This window comes from Sturnira hondurensis, unplaced genomic scaffold (assembly GCF_014824575.4).
Source record: "Sturnira hondurensis isolate 20B ecotype Veracruz unplaced genomic scaffold, ASM1482457v3 Scaffold0013063, whole genome shotgun sequence".
NCBI lineage: Eukaryota > Metazoa > Chordata > Mammalia > Chiroptera > Phyllostomidae > Sturnira > Sturnira hondurensis.
Genome location: NW_028085694.1, coordinates 2,315,143 through 2,332,822, shown reverse-complemented (window position 1 = coordinate 2,332,822; position 17,680 = coordinate 2,315,143). Strand labels below are relative to the sequence as shown.

At 42.4% G+C, this 17,680-nt stretch overlaps 1 protein-coding gene across 1 annotated transcript in view; it reads left to right on the top strand.

Annotated features, from left to right (window-relative positions):
• Positions 1-15,559, top strand: part of CLCA1 (chloride channel accessory 1) — a 33,818-nt gene extending 18,259 nt beyond the window's left edge. The window contains exons 8-14 of the mRNA XM_037060928.1: positions 3,156-3,330; positions 5,154-5,260; positions 8,050-8,265; positions 9,051-9,312; positions 10,363-10,533; positions 12,892-13,131; positions 14,961-15,559. Coding sequence (XP_036916823.1) covers positions 3,156-3,330; positions 5,154-5,260; positions 8,050-8,265; positions 9,051-9,312; positions 10,363-10,533; positions 12,892-13,131; positions 14,961-15,349 — 1,560 coding nt within the window. The 3' untranslated portion in view covers positions 15,350-15,559. The remainder of the gene's footprint in view (positions 1-3,155; positions 3,331-5,153; positions 5,261-8,049; positions 8,266-9,050; positions 9,313-10,362; positions 10,534-12,891; positions 13,132-14,960) is intronic.
• Positions 15,560-17,680: the final 2,121 nt, after the last annotated feature.

The following is a 17,680-nucleotide window of genomic DNA, read 5'->3' as shown; positions in this document are numbered from 1 at the left end:
GTTTCTTCAGCTGGTCAGTGTTTCTTTCTCACATCAGTATCTATCTGTGTGTGTGTGTCTGTCTGTCTGTCTGTCTGTGTCTCTATCTTTCTCTCTCCTCCTTCTCCTTTCTCTAAAAGTGATGAAAAATGTTCTCTGGTGAGGATTTAAAAAAAAAAAAAAGAATACCATGAGAGCCACACCTCCTGTCCCAGAGTTTATATTTTTTTTAAATATTGGGGAGATACTATACATTAATCACACAGTCATACAAATAAGTATATATTCATAAACTATAATGAGGGCTATGAAGGAAAGTACACAAGAATATAAAAGAGTATCTTCTATAAAAAAATGAGCTCTGAGTTATGGTTAAATTTGAAGCTTAACACTCCAAATTTCTGGGTATAGAAGGACCTCTTTTGGGGCAAGCAAATGGTTTATTTATTGAATCAGGAAGCCATAGGAACTGTGACTATAGTTATAGTGGGAGTATATCCAAAGATCCCATCTGACCATACAATCACGTCATCCATATACTTAGATATCAATGTCTTGCCATTTTCAATAAAATTAAGTAGAAATTTCTCTATCTAGTATTTGGGCCTTTCACAATATAGCCCTTACCTACCTTTCCCAGCTTAAGTACCAGGGGCTCTCTTTCGGGTGTCCTACATGTAAGCAAGTTGTTAGATCACCTGTCCTTCAGAGCTTCCCCGTCTTTGCCAGGCTAGCTCCCCGCCAAGAGTGCTTCCTCCTCCTTCCTGCGCACCTTGAATTGCCCTCATTCCCCAAAGACCCATTGAGCCCTATTTCCTGACATCTTCCTGATCTTTTTAACTTAGACTCTCTCCTTCTGAATCCTATGACCTTTTCATTTAAAACATATACATTTTATGTGTACATATATAATGTGTACACTCAAGCAAAACTTCTTTTTTTTTTTTTTTGCAAAACTTCTTTAGAGGTAAGTCTTGTCTTTTTACCTCCCAGGCTTCTGGCACAATATCATTTATACAGGAGGTTTTCAGTAAATAAAATTAAATTTTTTATTTTTATTTTATTTTTTATCATTTTAATTGTGGTTTAAATACAGTTGTCTCCATTTTCCCACCACCACAAATAAAATAGTATTATCTGATTGCACCTGATGCTTAATTGCTCCAAATACAGAATACAACATTCTATATTTATTCAGAAGCTATTTGGCCCATGAAACAAAGACTACGAGGCTGAAAGAGGCTGGCAGGTCTAAGGTCTCAGGATCTCGCCATGCCTTGGTCAGGCCTGCCCTGTGCCTGCTGTGGGCACAGCGCATCGATGGGGCGGTTCCAGATTCCCCAGCAGCAGCAGCAGAAACACTGAGCTCCTTGTGGCCAGTGGACTCAAACATTACCTCGAATTCAGTCTGTCTCTCTGCCCCTTTCATTCTACCTTGAAGGATGGGTCCCTGAAAGTGGTTTCTGTTGTGGACACAGTCAGCTGGAAAGCCCATTTGCCAAGTGCCTGTGGGCATCTAGGTTCCCTTCCTCGACCACTTGCTCAAGCTTTGATTAAAGAAGAAAATGAGGGAGGGAAGCTGACAGTGAAATCCCCGACATACCCTAAACTCCTGCTGTGCAAAACCCTAAGGCAGATGACTAATTCCAGATGGCCTAGTGGTGAGAGAAGGTCTGGTTCTGTGTTTTCCACTCAGATTAGTGAGAGGGTGAGGAATACAACTGGAATTTAAATGCTCTTCATGTGGGGTGGAGGAAGGTTGTGGGTGACTTCAGGATACTGAAGCAAAGAGCCTTGGATGCTGAGGCTCTTGGATGTAGTGGGAATCTTTAGAGAGCACTCCCCTAAGGATTCCCACTGGTCCTCACTAGAGAACCCTGGTCAGTTCTGTCCTGGGCTCCTGGTAGTGTCTGCTAATGTATGGCCACTGTACTTTGCTTGTTCTCTTGGCTTAATCAAGATACAGTGGTTCTTCCCAGCTAAATCGGCCCCATCCTGGCCATCACTGTTGGAGCAAAGCCCTGAACACACCTACATCCTATATCTAGCCCTCGAGGAAGGCTGCATACCCCTCAGCTTCTATAGCAAGATGACCCGTTCTCCTGCCTGCCAACTCTCAACTCAGCTGTCTTCTGTCTCCCCAGTGGTGTGTGTGGGAATGTCTGCATGGTTTCCATGACACATGGCTGTGATGGGGAATCCAGATTAAGCCCTTTCTCTTGCCTCTAAGACCCTGCAGCTTGGTCACACCAAGGCCATGGCCATGGCTGATAGGCTCCTAGGCTCTGGGATCATTCACAATGCAACAGTTACAGTTCTGCCCTTCTCCCTTGTGTGGCTGCGCCCTTTCAGAGCTCAAACAGAGTGAAGCCAATGTCTTCTCTGCTCTCAGCTTTCCTTTCAACCTGCTTAAGATGCCTTCCTTTTCTGAGAGTCCAGTTCAGAGAGGGGAGGTTACTTGGGCATGATTTCTCATTGTCTCTGCTTCTGGGTCTTCCTTCCACTCTGTTTAGGGTAAGAGGGGGCTCTTGCCTTCCTCTTTTTAAATGGATAACACTATTCATTTATCTAAGTTTCCTTTTATTATAATCTTATTCAACATTGTCCTCTCTAAATCATATGAAACATGTACTGTGTATTTAGCAAGAATAGTTAAAACATAGGTATCAAAGGACATATTAGGACTGGGATTAATAGGAATAAAATTATTTGCTTTAATCATAGGGGATGCTAAAATTTTTAACAATTCATGTGAGCTTGGTATTGACCAATCAGGACCAATGCCAGACATGAACAGTTGGTATGGTGAGACTGGTGAATACCATACAAGCTAAAATCTGCCATAGGTCTGATATTCCCCAAATATTATCCCCACTCAATGAGATGGTTTCTGAAGGTTTCTGGGCCCCTGCACACCTGTGAAGGAAAACTTCTTTCCTGCACCCCCCTTCGTAAAGACCTCTCTGGAGGGGGTTAGCCAAGAGAAAAGACCACATCAAGTTCATGAATGTTTCTCATTTAAAACTGTATCATTTCAAAACAGAGAGATATTTGACCGTTCCCAGACACGTTTGTTTATTTTCTCTGGAATGCTTCTTGTTCTCTATAAATGCAGTTTTCATAAACACTTGGGCTGCCCTGAGTCTGATAGCTCATGCTTTGAATCATATCCTTAGCTCATTAGGAAGAAATACCCAACCGATGGGTCTGAAATTGTGCTCCTGACTGACGGAGAGGACACTGCCATAAACACATGCTTCAGTGAGGTGAAGCAGAGCGGAGCCATTATCCACACAGTCGCTCTGGGGCCTGATGCAGCGAAAGAACTGGAGGAGCTGTCAAAAATGACAGGTGAGAGACAACCTGCTGAGTCCCACTGTGCTGTCTTTTCACTGGACTGTGAGCGCCAGTGAACTGGGGGATAGGGCAAGGGGTGGGTAGGGAGAGACAGGGGTAATCTTACTGGCCAACCACTGCCTTAACCCCAAATATCCATTAGAACCTACTCCATCATTTATTTTAAGGCCTTGGTTCTAGGATTAGAGCAGTCTGGGGAGAATGGGTCCAGCATGGCGCCCCGGTGAGGACTCGGGATGCTCTTCCAGGAACTTAATAAGGACTGAAAGGAATCTAATAGGTTAGCCAGGAAGAACTCACTTCCAGCTGGCAGCTGACCAGGAAAGACAGATGACAAGCCACTCACTACATAACAGCACGATGAAAGAGCTCTGTTGGCAATAGAGAGTACAAGGCACAGAGAAGGGAAGGGGCAAGGTCCAAAAGATCACATCGGAGTTGGGACTTCTAACAAGGAGTATCAGGGGAGAGCAAAGGGCCTGCTATGCCACGTGGAAGGTCACTCTGAAAATGTGGAACACAATGCACTTTCTCTGTAGAACGTTAATAGATTGTGCTTTTAACTCCCATACAGAACAGATGGTTAAAATAGACTCCATGTGTCTGTCCCTGGCTTCTTCTGCAGAATAAATGGACACAATTTGTTTTTATTTATTTTGTTTACTTAGGGCCAGTGTTATGGATATCAATTACTATGCTGAGTTGCTTTCTGAGGCAGCTAAAACGACGGGGCTGTTGGCTCCTAATACTAGCTATTTTAGGCTGTGCTTCCTAGAAGCAGAGATTGAAACAGGGATTTGGATACATGTGACTTGTAGAGGGAGAGACCTCAGAAGGGAGGGAGAGAAGTAGGATAAGGCAGGGAAAGGAGCTGGGTGTGGATCGGACCGAACTTAGAGCCTAGCTGAAGCCGGACTCCCCAGGGGACTCTGGGTCTGGAACTGCATCACAAACATGGTCCGATGTTAAAGCAAGAGGGCTGGCCTTTTGTGCCCCTGTGTCTGTGAGTCAGTGGCTGAGGACTGTCAGGGCAGGGCAGAAGGGACGGAGCCTGTTATTCCTCTAGCTTGGGTGACCCCTTTTGGCAAGGCAAATCTCTGGAAAAGGAGGTGGCGATATGCCGATATGCTGTGAGCAGCTAACAGAGCAGCTGAGAAGAGATGCGCTTGCCTGGAGAAGGGGATCCAGGAAGCGCCCCAATGACGCGATCAGAACACTCCCCTAGGCTCCGGGTGGTGTCAACAGTTTAAAAGTGCTTTCACACCAACTCGCTTAGTTACACTTGTTCCTAATAAGCCAAGACTGCTCAGCTTGGCATGTCTCGCTTTTTATTACATATTGTACTCTTCTATGACTGCTCCTTGTCAGCTGTCATTTCTGGCTTTTGTCACATGCCTAGCTCCTCTGATTCAGGAGAAAACTTAAAAGTCAGCCTTGTTAGGATTAGATCTAAAATAAGAATACATCAAGAGCCTTAGAATGGGGTTTCATGGATTCTCTCATATGAAAGTATATAGCTTTTAAAACATGAATTTTATGATACTAGTTCAGGCCTTTCAGAGATTCACAACTGCTTTGCAGATACGTGAAATAGCCATACCAACTGAGATGCTGCTGAAGCTATTATTGGGTAAGGTTAAAAAAGTGGTATCTACTTCCAAGGTTATCTCAGAACCAATTTGATGTTGATCCATTAAGACTTTAATAGCACAGTAGAACATTTATCCTGTGTATTCTGCTACTTTAAGAATGGCGGAAAATGTTGTAAACACTTGCTTTCTACAAAATATCTTCTGATAATGTAATTTGCTTCTTAGGAGGTTTAAAGACATATGCTTCGGATCAGGCTCAGAACAATGGCCTCATTGACGCTTTTGGGGCCCTTTCGTCAGGAAATGGAGACATCTCCCAGCATTCCATCCAGGTCAGACTTCTTCCTCCTCAATTTTTCATGTTTTAAAATAACTCTTGCAAAAATAGAGAGTCTAATGATTTAAAGTTTTAAGTTCTACATTCTTCTAGTAGTGAATAAAAATTAAATAGAAGTTTCAGGCTGATATTAAACATTATTCCTAAAATACAACACTACTCATTTAAAAAGTCAACCCTGTTTACTTGTTCAGAAAAAGTACTAAGTGACTTCCTCCTGAAAAGCAGCAACATAAAATATAATGGGCCCACGTGACTTCCTCCTGAAAAGCAGCAACATAAAATATAATGGGCCCAAGAACTCTTTCTTAACATCTGTTAACAAGCACCCATAGAGGTATAATTGGCTCAGAATTTTCTTCAGAGTAGATCATCTCAATACAAATTTTCTGGGACAAGTGTTCAGGGATTACTCACTCTATGTTTCCATTACCTCAAATCTCTGACACTGGCCAAGGTTTTCATGTAATGGATGAAAAGTGCTCTGGACTGTGAAAAGCCCAGGCTCTCGGTCCAGACAGCGGGAGCCTTGTCCCGGGTCCGTTGTTAGCTCCGTGACCATGGGCAAAGACCTTCACCCCTTGGGCCTCAGTTTCTCAGTCAGATATGAACCAGAAAACTTCCACAGACCCTTCTGATTCTGAAATGTCAAGAAAACCAAATCTTCTTTCAGAAGTCACAGAACTTAAAAAATAGGGCATTTTTAAATGCTCTTCTCCAACAGTCGGAAAACTTACATGATTTTTAATCCAGAGAAAGTAAACAATCAGTACTCATACCTGTGTGGATTGTAACTTTTATTTTGAAAGTTTAGATGAGAGTAAAGGAGTACCTCAAAGCCAAATACTGATTTCAAAACAACAGGCTTTTTGGTCTACTGACATAGCATTTATCCAGTCAAAGAAGAAAGCAATTATACTCATTTGGGTTATCCTAGTTCAAATTTAGAAAGTTAATATCAAGAGCCTGTTTTGGAAATGGGAGGAATGTGCATTCAAAAAGTAATTACACTGATAAAAGGACAAGTTCTCGATCAGGGAATTTCTGCCCATTCATTTTTTATTTAAGAAACCTAACAGGAAGACAGACAAAGAGTGTGATTCATCTACCCACCGGCCATAAGAACCAGACCTACGAGCCTTTCATTTTCTTCATATCCAAGATCATAATCTTCCCATGCAACTAGAAAGTCTGGCTCCACGACAAGCCATTTTATCTTCTAATTGATTTTGTTTTAAGGACAATAAATAATTATCTTGGCCATAATCCTCCAAGTCACACTTTCTACAAAAGTCTCACTAGCCCTTCCCCACCTCAATTCCTGCTTCTTAGCTCTTTCTGTTCCAAACAACAAGTCAGCCTTGGCCTTCTACTTGTTCTATTATTATCTTCTCAGGGACTGCCAAAGCACTCAATCGAACAATTAGTTTTTGCAATGTGAGCAATCCATACAGAGATGAAAGTAAGTCTCAGTCACTTTACTAGACTCTTAAAGGTTTACAGTCTAGTAAATAGAGTGAGTTCTGTACACCAGTAGGTGTGGGGGCAACTTTACCCTCAAAGTCCCCCTTTTGCCACAGATGAAAGTGAAACTACCAAGATATGATCTGCTTGGGGAGGAGAGGTGGCCGATCCCTCAAAGGAGAAGGGCCAAGAGCCCCTTCCTCAAGGGGCTTTTATTGGGTTCATTTGCACAAGAATACAGGTAAGGATCAAACAATAGATAGCATTCAAAGAACCATGAGGGCTTATTCTCAGTCAGGGTCAGATAACTAAAGAGTCATAAAACTTTGAGGAACAAACTTCTTGCCTAGACCCTTATCATTTGAATGAGAGCATTCTAAACACAGCAGGTTTCACAGGATTTTACATATTCTTTCTTAAGCCTGATCACCTTGGAAAACCCGCCCCTTCTAGCACAGGGCTGCACCGTCTTCCCTATGATAGGTTTTTAGGCTTAAATGGATTAGAGCCAGGAAGTGCTTCCCCCAGATGGAAATGGGGACTAGGGCTATGTCAGAGTAGCCGGGGTATGACGATCCATCACTCCCTCTTTGTTACAGCCCCCTGCCCAGTCCTTCCATGATGGCCTCCCCAGTGATAGTGTCAGGCTTAGGCTGCCCCTCCTCTGAGGAGTCCTACCCTTCTCTGACTATCTAACCATGCACTGGGGGCAGGGGGGTAAGCAGCGGCAGCATTTCTTACCAGAAACAAGGTTTGTCTCCTTAGTGGCTCACATTCTGGAGGTCGCTCACTCAGTCCTAGCCATGGGGTGGGGGTAGGGGGTGCTGTTACAATCCCTGAAACCAGGCAGAGTGGTTCCCAACAAGTAGGTATAAAATAAAATACAATGCGTGTCAAAGGATGGACAGAGACAAGGTTCTATGGGAGCTCACAGGAGGAAGAGGTTGTTCTAGGCTGCTGAGGTGGACATCAGAGAAAGCTTCATTGATACGGTGAGTTTTGTAATGATTTTGGAAGAACAGGTGCAGCATGCACAGATGGAGATGAGCATACAGACTTCCAAGAAAAGTGAGAGCCTGGGAAAGTCATGGGAGTCGTTTGGGGAAGTGGTCTGCTTCAGGTCTAGGAATCGACATTGCGGAAGCTAAAGCTGGAAATGTCATTTAGAATTAGGTCATAATAGACACTAAATACCAAACCAAGGACTTAGGCACTGAGGGCTTTTTCATGGGGCAACTGAAAGTTGGGGAACAGAATGAAAGAGACCCTGTGATGGGAGCTATATTCTCCAAAAAGTAAGGAATTGTTGTTTCTTAACAGCTTGAGAGTAGGGGATTAACTCTCCAGAACAGTCAGTGGATGAATGGCACAGTGACTGTGGATAGCAGTGTGGGAAACGACACTTTGTTTCTCATCACCTGGACGGCACAGCCTCCCCAAATCCTTCTCTGGGATCCCAGCGGAAAGAGACAAGAAGGCTTTTTAGTGGACACAAACACCAAAGTGGCCTACCTCCAGATCCCAGGCACTGCCAAGGTATGGAGTCAGCTTTTCTTCTTCTCACAACTTGACAAGAAAAAGTATTTCTTAAGAATTTTATTTATTTTTGGAGAAGGGAAGGGAGGGAGAAAGAGAGGGCGAGAAACATCAATGTATGATTGCCTCTTGAGCAACCCCTACTAGGGACCTGGCCAGCAACCCAGGCGTGTATCCTGACTGAGAATCAAAGTAGCGACCCTTTGGTTCACAGGCCATCACTCAATCAACTGAGCCACGCCAGCCAGGGCTGACAAGATAAAGTTTTTATAGAATAATCATAGTTTTTTAAATGTGGGCAGTTGCTAAAAGGAAAGTCAGTATTGAATGAAATAGAAAACAAGAAAATATCGCCATCAAGAGGAAATCACTCAGTATTACAGCAAATCAAGAGAAAGGAAATTGGTGTTATTTTCTCCAGGTACTAAAAGAAGAACCTTCAAATTACATAGTAGTCAAGATGCAACATGGTCCCTAAAGTTTCAGGATAGTGAAAACTGTTTCCTATACCTCAGGGACCCATTCATTTGACCCTGTTCTTGAGAAACCAAGGCAATGATAAGAGCAGTTTTCAGTTCATTCCCCCAACTAGGGTTTTCTTGACGATAAGAGCCATGCAGTTGGTTCAAACATACCAACGTTTCACTTGACTGAGAGTATCAAAGACCATCTGAGATATGCTTCTCACATGCTTGCATCAGATAGGCTCCTCCTATAGGTGGCAGTGAAGTCAGTTATGTGCCATGTGGACACTAACTGGATGTATCTCCATTTGTTTTGGTCAGTTTGGCGTTTGGAATTATAGTCTACAAGCAAGCTCACAGACCCTGACTTTGACCGTCACCTCCCGTGCATCAAATGCTGCCTTGCCTCCAGTTACAGTGACCTCCAAAATGAACAAGGACACAGGCACATTCCCTAGCCCTATGGTAGTTTATGCAAAGATTCACCAAGGAGCCTTCCCAATTCTCGGGGCCAGTGTTACAGCCCTGATAGAATCAGCGGGTGGAAAAACAGTTACCTTGGAATTATTGGACAATGGAGCAGGTAACCGCCCACGAAATTGAGAAGCATGTCTTTCTTTTCCATGAAGCAAATGGGGCAGAGCCAGAGGGCATGACCTGGTGAAGACACTTAGAAGCAGAGAGTCCAGCACTGGGGGTCTGGTTGGGAGAACTTTCTGCTCCACACACCCCTCATTCTTATATTTCAAAATGTTGGAAAACATAAAAAAGGCCCTACCTTTAGCCTCTGCAAAGCCCAAATACATTGGTAGCTCAAGCACAATAGCTCAGAAATTTTAGGGAGTCATCAGAAAGTATTCCATACTCTCCAAAAAATTAATACCTTTCTTGCATTAGGGATATATATATATATATATATATATATATATATATTCATTTTTATCTTCCCCACATACTTTTGAGACATTATTAGCCCTCCACTAAAGCATCAGAAACAGATTCAAGTACAGTGATGTGTGTGTGACTCCTATATCTATGCAGACTCTCTATCATCTTGTTCCCAAAGTGAGAATCTTGCCCATTATTTCTGAATTTAGGAAATATAACAGGGAGAAAGAGAATTCTACATTTCTTTTTTAGAAGGAACTTGACTGCTTACTGTGATGCAAGTAATCTTATTAGGACAAATTTTGTAAATGTATTTCCTTTCTAAATCTACCCTGGGGAGAAGTCATGAATTTTTAAAAATAATCATACAACATTTCTTTGCTCCTCAGTAGCATACAGCAGTTCAATTCTGTGTAACAAACACTTAGTAAGTAGTTAAACCGTGCTGTGTGGGGTGTGCCAGAGACACATAACATGAGCTCTGATTTCAAAAAGACAGACAACAGTTCAGGAGGATAAGGTGTACACATATTAAATTACACACACACACACACACACACACACACACACACACACTTGTAAAAGAAGCAGCCCTCCTGCTTTACATAGTCAAATCCTAAACTCTTGGAGACCATGCTGGATTCTTTGCTTCGAAAAATTTTAACCCACGTGTGATTTGAAAATACACAAATAAATGCCTTGTTACCTTTAGGATATTCATTAATTCCTTCATTCCCCTCTCAAGGTGCTGATGCTACTAAGGATGACGGAGTCTATTCAAGGTATTTTACAGCTTATGATGCAAACGGCAGATACAGTGTAAAAGTGCGGGCTCTGGGAGGAGTGAATGCAGCCAGGCGGAGAGTTACACCCCAGAGGAACGGAGCCATGTACATCCCTGGTTACATTGAGGATGGTAAGTAACTATAATAACACACATCCGACTTGAATAAAAGGCTTCAAATCAAAAGAAAACCATGTAGCCCCCCTGGAGAGAACGGTGCAGGGGGGTTTCTCAGCTTGGGCATTATGGATCTTTTGGACCCCCAAATTATTTGTTGTGGGGGTTGTCTTGTGCTTTGTAGGGTGTTTAGCAGCATTTCTGGCCTCTATTCACTAGAAAACAAACAGCCCTCACCATCATAACAATCAGAAATGCCTTCAGACGTCTTCCACTGTCCCCTGGGGGCAAAACAGCCCTCAATTTAAGACACTAAATTGAATGTATGTTTTGATGGTTTTGGCTCAAATTCTAGCCTTCTATCAGTTAAATTAATTTTAGATAATCTCCTTGATCCTCATTTTTCTGAGTTGTCAATTACGGATAATAATGGTTCCTACCTCACAGAACAGTTATGGGGAACAAATAAAGAACTATACCTAATAAACTATTGCTGGTAAACAGTAAGTGTTCAACAAATGTTTGTTACTACTTTCAATAAATTTTAAAACTTTTTGTAATGAAGTTCTTTCCACTGACATGGGCATTTCCATAGAATCAAAAAATAGCAATTTAGGGTTTGTTAGCCAAATCAGTATTGTCATAAGCCCACCTTCCTCCTCTCTCCTTCTCTTCTCCTGCTGCGACCAGGGAGAACAGTGGATGAATCTAATACCAGCCAGCACACTGAGCCTGCATGTAAGCTAGTGGGCAAATTATGCTCTAAGAAACAGGGAGTCCCACACCACTCGATTATGAACACTTGCCTTAGACTAGAGCCGGGAGTGTAACCAAGACTGAGTCCTGATGGATTCCAGGACTTGTGGTGGAAACCAGCCCGAGTGCAGATCTTTTCCTAGCCCTGGGGTGTAGTAAGAATAACTCCTTCAAGAAGCTTCCCACTGTTCCCTTGACTTGGGTGTATGCTTAATAAAGGGAGAATTCTGGGACATATAGTGCCTCTCATCAACGGGGAGCATAGGAAAAAAGGCTTTAAAAGACACCATTGCTTGAAAAACTCCATGAACCATTGTAGCTTATTTTGTTCCCATTTGTCCTTCTTTTTGAATTGGGGGAAGAAGTTGGCTGTCTCTGGCCTATGCTCAGTGTTTTAATTGCATTATTACACGTCATTCTTCTAATTATCCCATTTTACAGATGGAGAAACTGAGGCTAGAGAAGTTATTGGTCCACATAGCTAATAATGATAGCACCTGCCTGGGCATTGGGAAGTGATGAGCCTAACAGATGGTCTCTATTGGTAAATCTAATACTAACCCTTAGCCTGCTAACGTGCCTACTTCATGTTTGCCCAAGACCACACTAATGGGTATGAAGATCAATCTGTTTTTACAGGGTAAAATTTATGGGCTAAAGAAGTAGAGCTTATGAGAAAGTCTTATTTGCAACAAGAACTAGGCTTCCACACATTCACTGAGAAAATCAAAAGTTTTTCAAAAGCATAAAATTTTAGAACCCCTAACTTAGAACATTTCATGAGAAGGTGCTATCTAATAAAAAGATAAAACACAAACATGGAGAAAGAGAAAAACGCACAGAATAAATAACCCAGGTAATTCTTTTTTTTAATTTAACTCTTGTTCAAGTACAGTTTTCTTTCTTGTATTCCCAGCCCTGCCCTCCCCCAGTGCTCCCCACCTCCCTCCCATCTCTGCCTCCCACCTTAGTTATTGTCCATGTGTCCTTTATACTTGTTCATGGGAGTCCTTCCCCTTTTCCCCTGTGATTCTCTCCCCTCTCCTCTCTGGACCCTGTCAGCCCGTTCTGTATTTCAGTGTCTTTGGTTACATTTTGCTTGCTTGTTTGTTTTGTTGTTAGATTCCTGTTAAAGGTGAGATCATATGGTATTTGTCTTTCACCGCCTGGCAATAACCCAGGTAATTCTTAAAGGTCCAGGTGATTAATTACCAAATCAATAGAAAAGGTCACAGAACCCACAGCATTGTTGAGGTGGAAGAGATTTCTTGAGGCATTTGGAGGAGGTTTAAAACAGAAGGAGTGTTTATACCAAGCTTGTGGAAGGGCACAATCAGGATAGGCTAAAGATGGAAAAGGAAACAATTCCAGGGCAAGTGTCATGAAAATAAATTATGAAAGTTATTGCACTAAATAAGCATGGTTCTCTCTCTGCTTTTTTTCTCTCTGTTGCAAACTGGTTTGGGATTTTCTACACCAAACAGTTAAAATGAATCTTGTGTGTGGGAGGAAATAAGGGGAAGGGAAGAGTAGGCAGAGGGTAATCCAATAACAAAACACAGGGAAGTATAGCCATTTTGAGCAGCTTACCATATATTGAGAAATATTTCAATGCAGGTGAAGTAAAATGGAACCCACCAAGACCTGAAATTAATAAGGATGAACTCCAAGGCAAGCAAGTATGTTTCAGCAGAACATCCTCCGGAGGTTCATTTGTGGCCTCCAACGTCCCAAAGGCTCCTATACCCGATCTCTTTCCACCTTGTCAAATCACGGACCTGAAGGCAAAACTCCAAGGGGACAAGCTTATTAATCTGACGTGGACGGCTCCTGGGGACGATTATGATCAAGGAAGAGGTGAGGTGAATGTGGTGTGGACCCTGTGAAGGAGGTCAGCAGCCAGGCAGAGGCGCGGAGGGGAGTGAGGCAGGCAAGCATTTTGTGACGCATATGGAAGGCAGAGGGGATCTTGAATGTCCTCTGAAATGAAGGGGGTGGGACAAGGACAAAATGGGTAAAGGGGGTCAAATATAAGAGAACAAATGGAAACTAGGCTTTCCACGGTGAGCATGCAGTAGACTATACAGATAGAGAATTATAATGTTGTACACCTGAAATTTATTTAATGCTATGAATCAACATTACCTTAATTTTAGAAATCATTTTTTACAAGATTTTAAAATGAGAGGTTTAGAATCTGAAAAAGTGGCCTACTTTAGGTGTAAGAGGGTTCAACCAGGAAAAGGCAACCCTTGTTTTGTTTTGTTTTTTCCCTGAAATCTGGCCAACGTGTCCTTTAACAAAGCCCATTTTTAGTAACGACTCCTGAAAGGTGAGAACACAGCAGAGATATCTATGGAGCCAAGTTTGCCTTTGCAAGGAAACCTCTCAAGGTCTGGTCTATCGACTGCAGCGTGGGCAACACATGAATACCTGTTAGAGGCTTAGAACTTCAGGCCCAACCCCAAACCTATGGAACCAGAATCTGCATTTTAAGATCTCTGGGTGATTTGTGTGCACATTAAAGTTTGAGAAACACTGGTACCAAAATGCCTCTATAAATGGTAAAATAATATTTAAAGAAACTTCTCTCTTAGCCAGGTACTATGCCCAGAAATACTGACCAAAGCTGATCCAGTTTTACATGTGTCACTCTGTCGAGATGTTACAGAAACACCCCCTCCCCCGCCCCTGGGGTCTTTTTTCACTATGGCTTCTCTTTGCCCACGGCCTTGTTAGGAACTGGGGCCCTCAATGCCAGAGTTTGGTAAAAAGGGAAGGAACTATTTATTCAAAAGTTATACAGGTTTAGAATAATGGCAGACTGTCACCATTAAATCCCAAAGTTCCTTTAAAACACCCACAAACACATACAGTCCTGCCTCCCCTGGCCAAACCAGGCCAGTCAGGGGAACTGTATCTCAGGAAAAAACAAAACAAAACAAAACAGAAGTCTGTAGTTCAGCTAGGTTCCTCCTCTTAAATCCAAAACTGCAACCTCATGGTGGGCCAGTGGGAGTCCTTCTCCATCCTTCCAAACCGCTAAGAGAGAGTTTAAGAGGTTAAGTCCACATGGCTGTTACATCTTGTTTTCCTGCTTCCTACGCCATGTGATCAGGACAGCCCCCCCTCTGCTCCCCAAACCGAGTAATTAAGCCCCCACATGGCTGCCACACCTGGGTTTCATCCCACATGGATCTTCCTCTATAACCCCATTTCTGACACCTCCCACAATCAGCTACACCTGCTAGCACTCCCGTTTTCAGCCTTTCTTGGCTTTCATAATTAGTCTGGGCAGGCGTGGCCCTGTGACGTGGAGGGACCATCTCCAAGCTCTCCTGCAGAGGCTGTAAGGGGGGTAGGGAGAGAGGGGCAGGGGAGCTGCCTCCCAGCTACATCGTGGGTCAAAGTCACACATGTCTCCCTGGATCTGAGCAGGCTGTGAAGCTAGCTTGCTGTTACTGTTATGCAAAATAACTCTCAACCCCTGTGCTACTCCATTAACTCCACAGCCCGTTAAACCTATACCCAGTTAGAGATAATTTAACAGAATTAAAAAGATACTAATGCTTGTAAAAATGCCGCATCAATCACATTTATTCATTGGAACTTTATGGGATGGTGATATAGTTTCTAATAGCCTTTTAAAACTTGGGAACTGCAAGTCATGTACCTTTTTTTTCCAGCTTACCAGTACATCATTGGAATAAGCACAAGTATTCTGGATCTCAGAGACAAGTTCAATGAGTCATTTCAAGTGAACACTACTGATCTCATTCCAAAGGAAGCCAATTCTGAGGAAGTCTTTGTGTTTACACCAGAAGGCGTCACTTTTGAAAATGGCACGGATCTCTTCATCGCTGTTCAGGCTGTTGACAAGGTCAACCTGAAGTCAGAAATCTCCAACATTGCACGAGTATCTTTGTTTATTCCCCCACCGACTCCTCCAGAGACACCTAGTCCTTCTCTCCCTTGTCCTGATGTTAATGTCAACAGCACCATTCCTGGAATTCACATTTTAAAAATTATGTGGAAGTGGCTAGGAGAATTGCAGTTGTCAGTAGCCTTGGGTTGAGTTTTCATGAGCTAAATAAATCATCCATCCTTTTGATAATAATATTTTCTAAAATGTATTTTACACTACCCATAGGGAGTGAGTTGATGAAATAAAATAAAGCAACTGGATATGTATGTACAAAAACTGTCCACTCAGCCTGGCTCAGTGGGTTGGACATCGTCCTGCAAACTGAAAGGTCATTAGTTGCAGGCCAGGTCCCCATGTTCCTCTTGCACATCGGTGTTTCTCTTCCACTCTCCCTCCCTCTACCTCTCTCCAAAAGTAAAAAAAATGTAAAAATAAAAATAAAAGCCATTTTTTCAAATGCAAGAGTTTGATCATCACTTACTTATTAATGATTTTGAATACTAGAAAGAAGGGGTCCATGCATTGATAAATGGAAGTAAGTTTTCATTTATTTTAAGCATCTTTGCTGTTTAAAAAGAACATGAAATCTCATATGAAAGATGACAAAATCGCCCCATCAGATAAAACAATTTAAATATAAAAGGCATGGCTCGTTGTAGAGAAGATTTGAACCAATACCACCAGGAATATGTATTATTCTCTCTAGATGCGAGCAAGGATGAGGCATTTAGGGAACAGACTACATTATAGAAAGGACACCATGATGAAGGCTCCCTGAGCACAGAAATGTATGTCATGCGCATACAATTATGCGTCAGTGAGGACTAGAATCACAGTGGTGGGAGATGGGGCAGGAAAGGCAGATTCATGTCAGGTGTGAAGAGAAAGTGATTGAGAAGTAAACATTTTTTGTGCCAAGTGTGAATCCCCATGTACATTATGTCATGTAATACGATTCATACTGTATTGTATTCATATAATACAATTCAGTTCATTCAACCAACATTCATCAGCTGCCTATTATATTCCAGGCCTATGCTAAGTCCAGAGTACAAAAAGATAAGTAAAATCTGGCCTTTTTCCTGTAGGCAATAAAAAACTTTGAAGACTTTTTTTTTAAATCAGGGGGAAGATATAATCAGAACTATGCTTGGGAAAGGGGACTTTGTGGACCACATGGAGAACTGAATAAAGGTTGGAGAGACCAAGGGTGTGACTTATTAAAGAGGAAGGAGAGGAAAAGACAAAAGGAGCCAGAGAGACTTAGCAATGTGGCAGTCCCCATCAAGAATTAGTCACAGACACCATGCCCCCAAGAAAAAAGTATTCAGATGAAAGGTGTGTCAAATTCTCCGTTTCCGTAGCTTCATGAGTTTAAGCTGTGGGTGGTTCTCTACTTGAAAACAAAATAGGACATTATTTTTATTTGGACCCTAATTTCTTTCTTTCTTTATAGATCTTCCTTATTTCAAAACAGTATCTGAGGCACCTTAGAGATACATACAATAAACATAATAAAAAATTTAAGAAAAAAGAGAAGTGGAGTACACATATAATGAAAACTAAAGGAAAGTTCATCACATCCAATGCTTAATACAACGTTCTGTACCATTGCTACAGCCATGACATTTCATTTTGAGTTTCCCAGCTGGCGTAACAAAGGAGACAAAACGAGTAACAAGATTAACAGAGACGACAATGAAAAAACAAACCAGAGGCTCAGGAGGAGACTGGCTGTTTCTGGTTGAGGCCCATGTGCAGTTTCACCCACAGATCCTCAATAAACTAGGGTACTGTGATGTTAGGACTGGAGCCTGAGCAACATCCGTATAATACTCACAAGTTGTAACACAGCAACTTCACTGCTGTGTTACAATGGAGTGACACCCCAGCATTGCTCAAGAAAGACAAGGTAAGGGGCCCAAACAATATAAGTCTAGCAAATAGCCCTTGAGTTTGCTCCAAAGATAACATTTGCAGTGAATGTTTAGATTACATGTTTATAACAGTGAGGAACTGTAACCCACCCCACCATTGTTTTTACATTGTTTATGCAAGTGCAGACTCTGATTTGCATAGCTTGTAGATAAACGGCATGTTTGTATAAGAATCTTAGGAACTAACTTCGAAAGATACGAACTCCAACTCTGGGGCATCCAATCTGCCGGAGACTTGCTGACCTCTGACCTCTGACCTCTGATAAGGCAAGTGACAGTCTGGTGTGCATCGTCCTGGATGACTAAACCAGGATGATGCACACCAGACTGTCACTTGCCTTATCAGAAGGGACTGAGCTCATCTGCCCCTAGCGAACTTTGTAATCCCCTCCCTCAACCTCTTTGTTCTCTTCCTCTCTTCCTCCTTATCAAAACCTCTGCTCCCACTGAGAGGTGGAGATGGGCTTTGAGACAAGAGCCCCCATCTTCCAGGAGGCTGACACCTGAAAATCAACCACTTTCCTTACATCAGCACCTGCCTCTC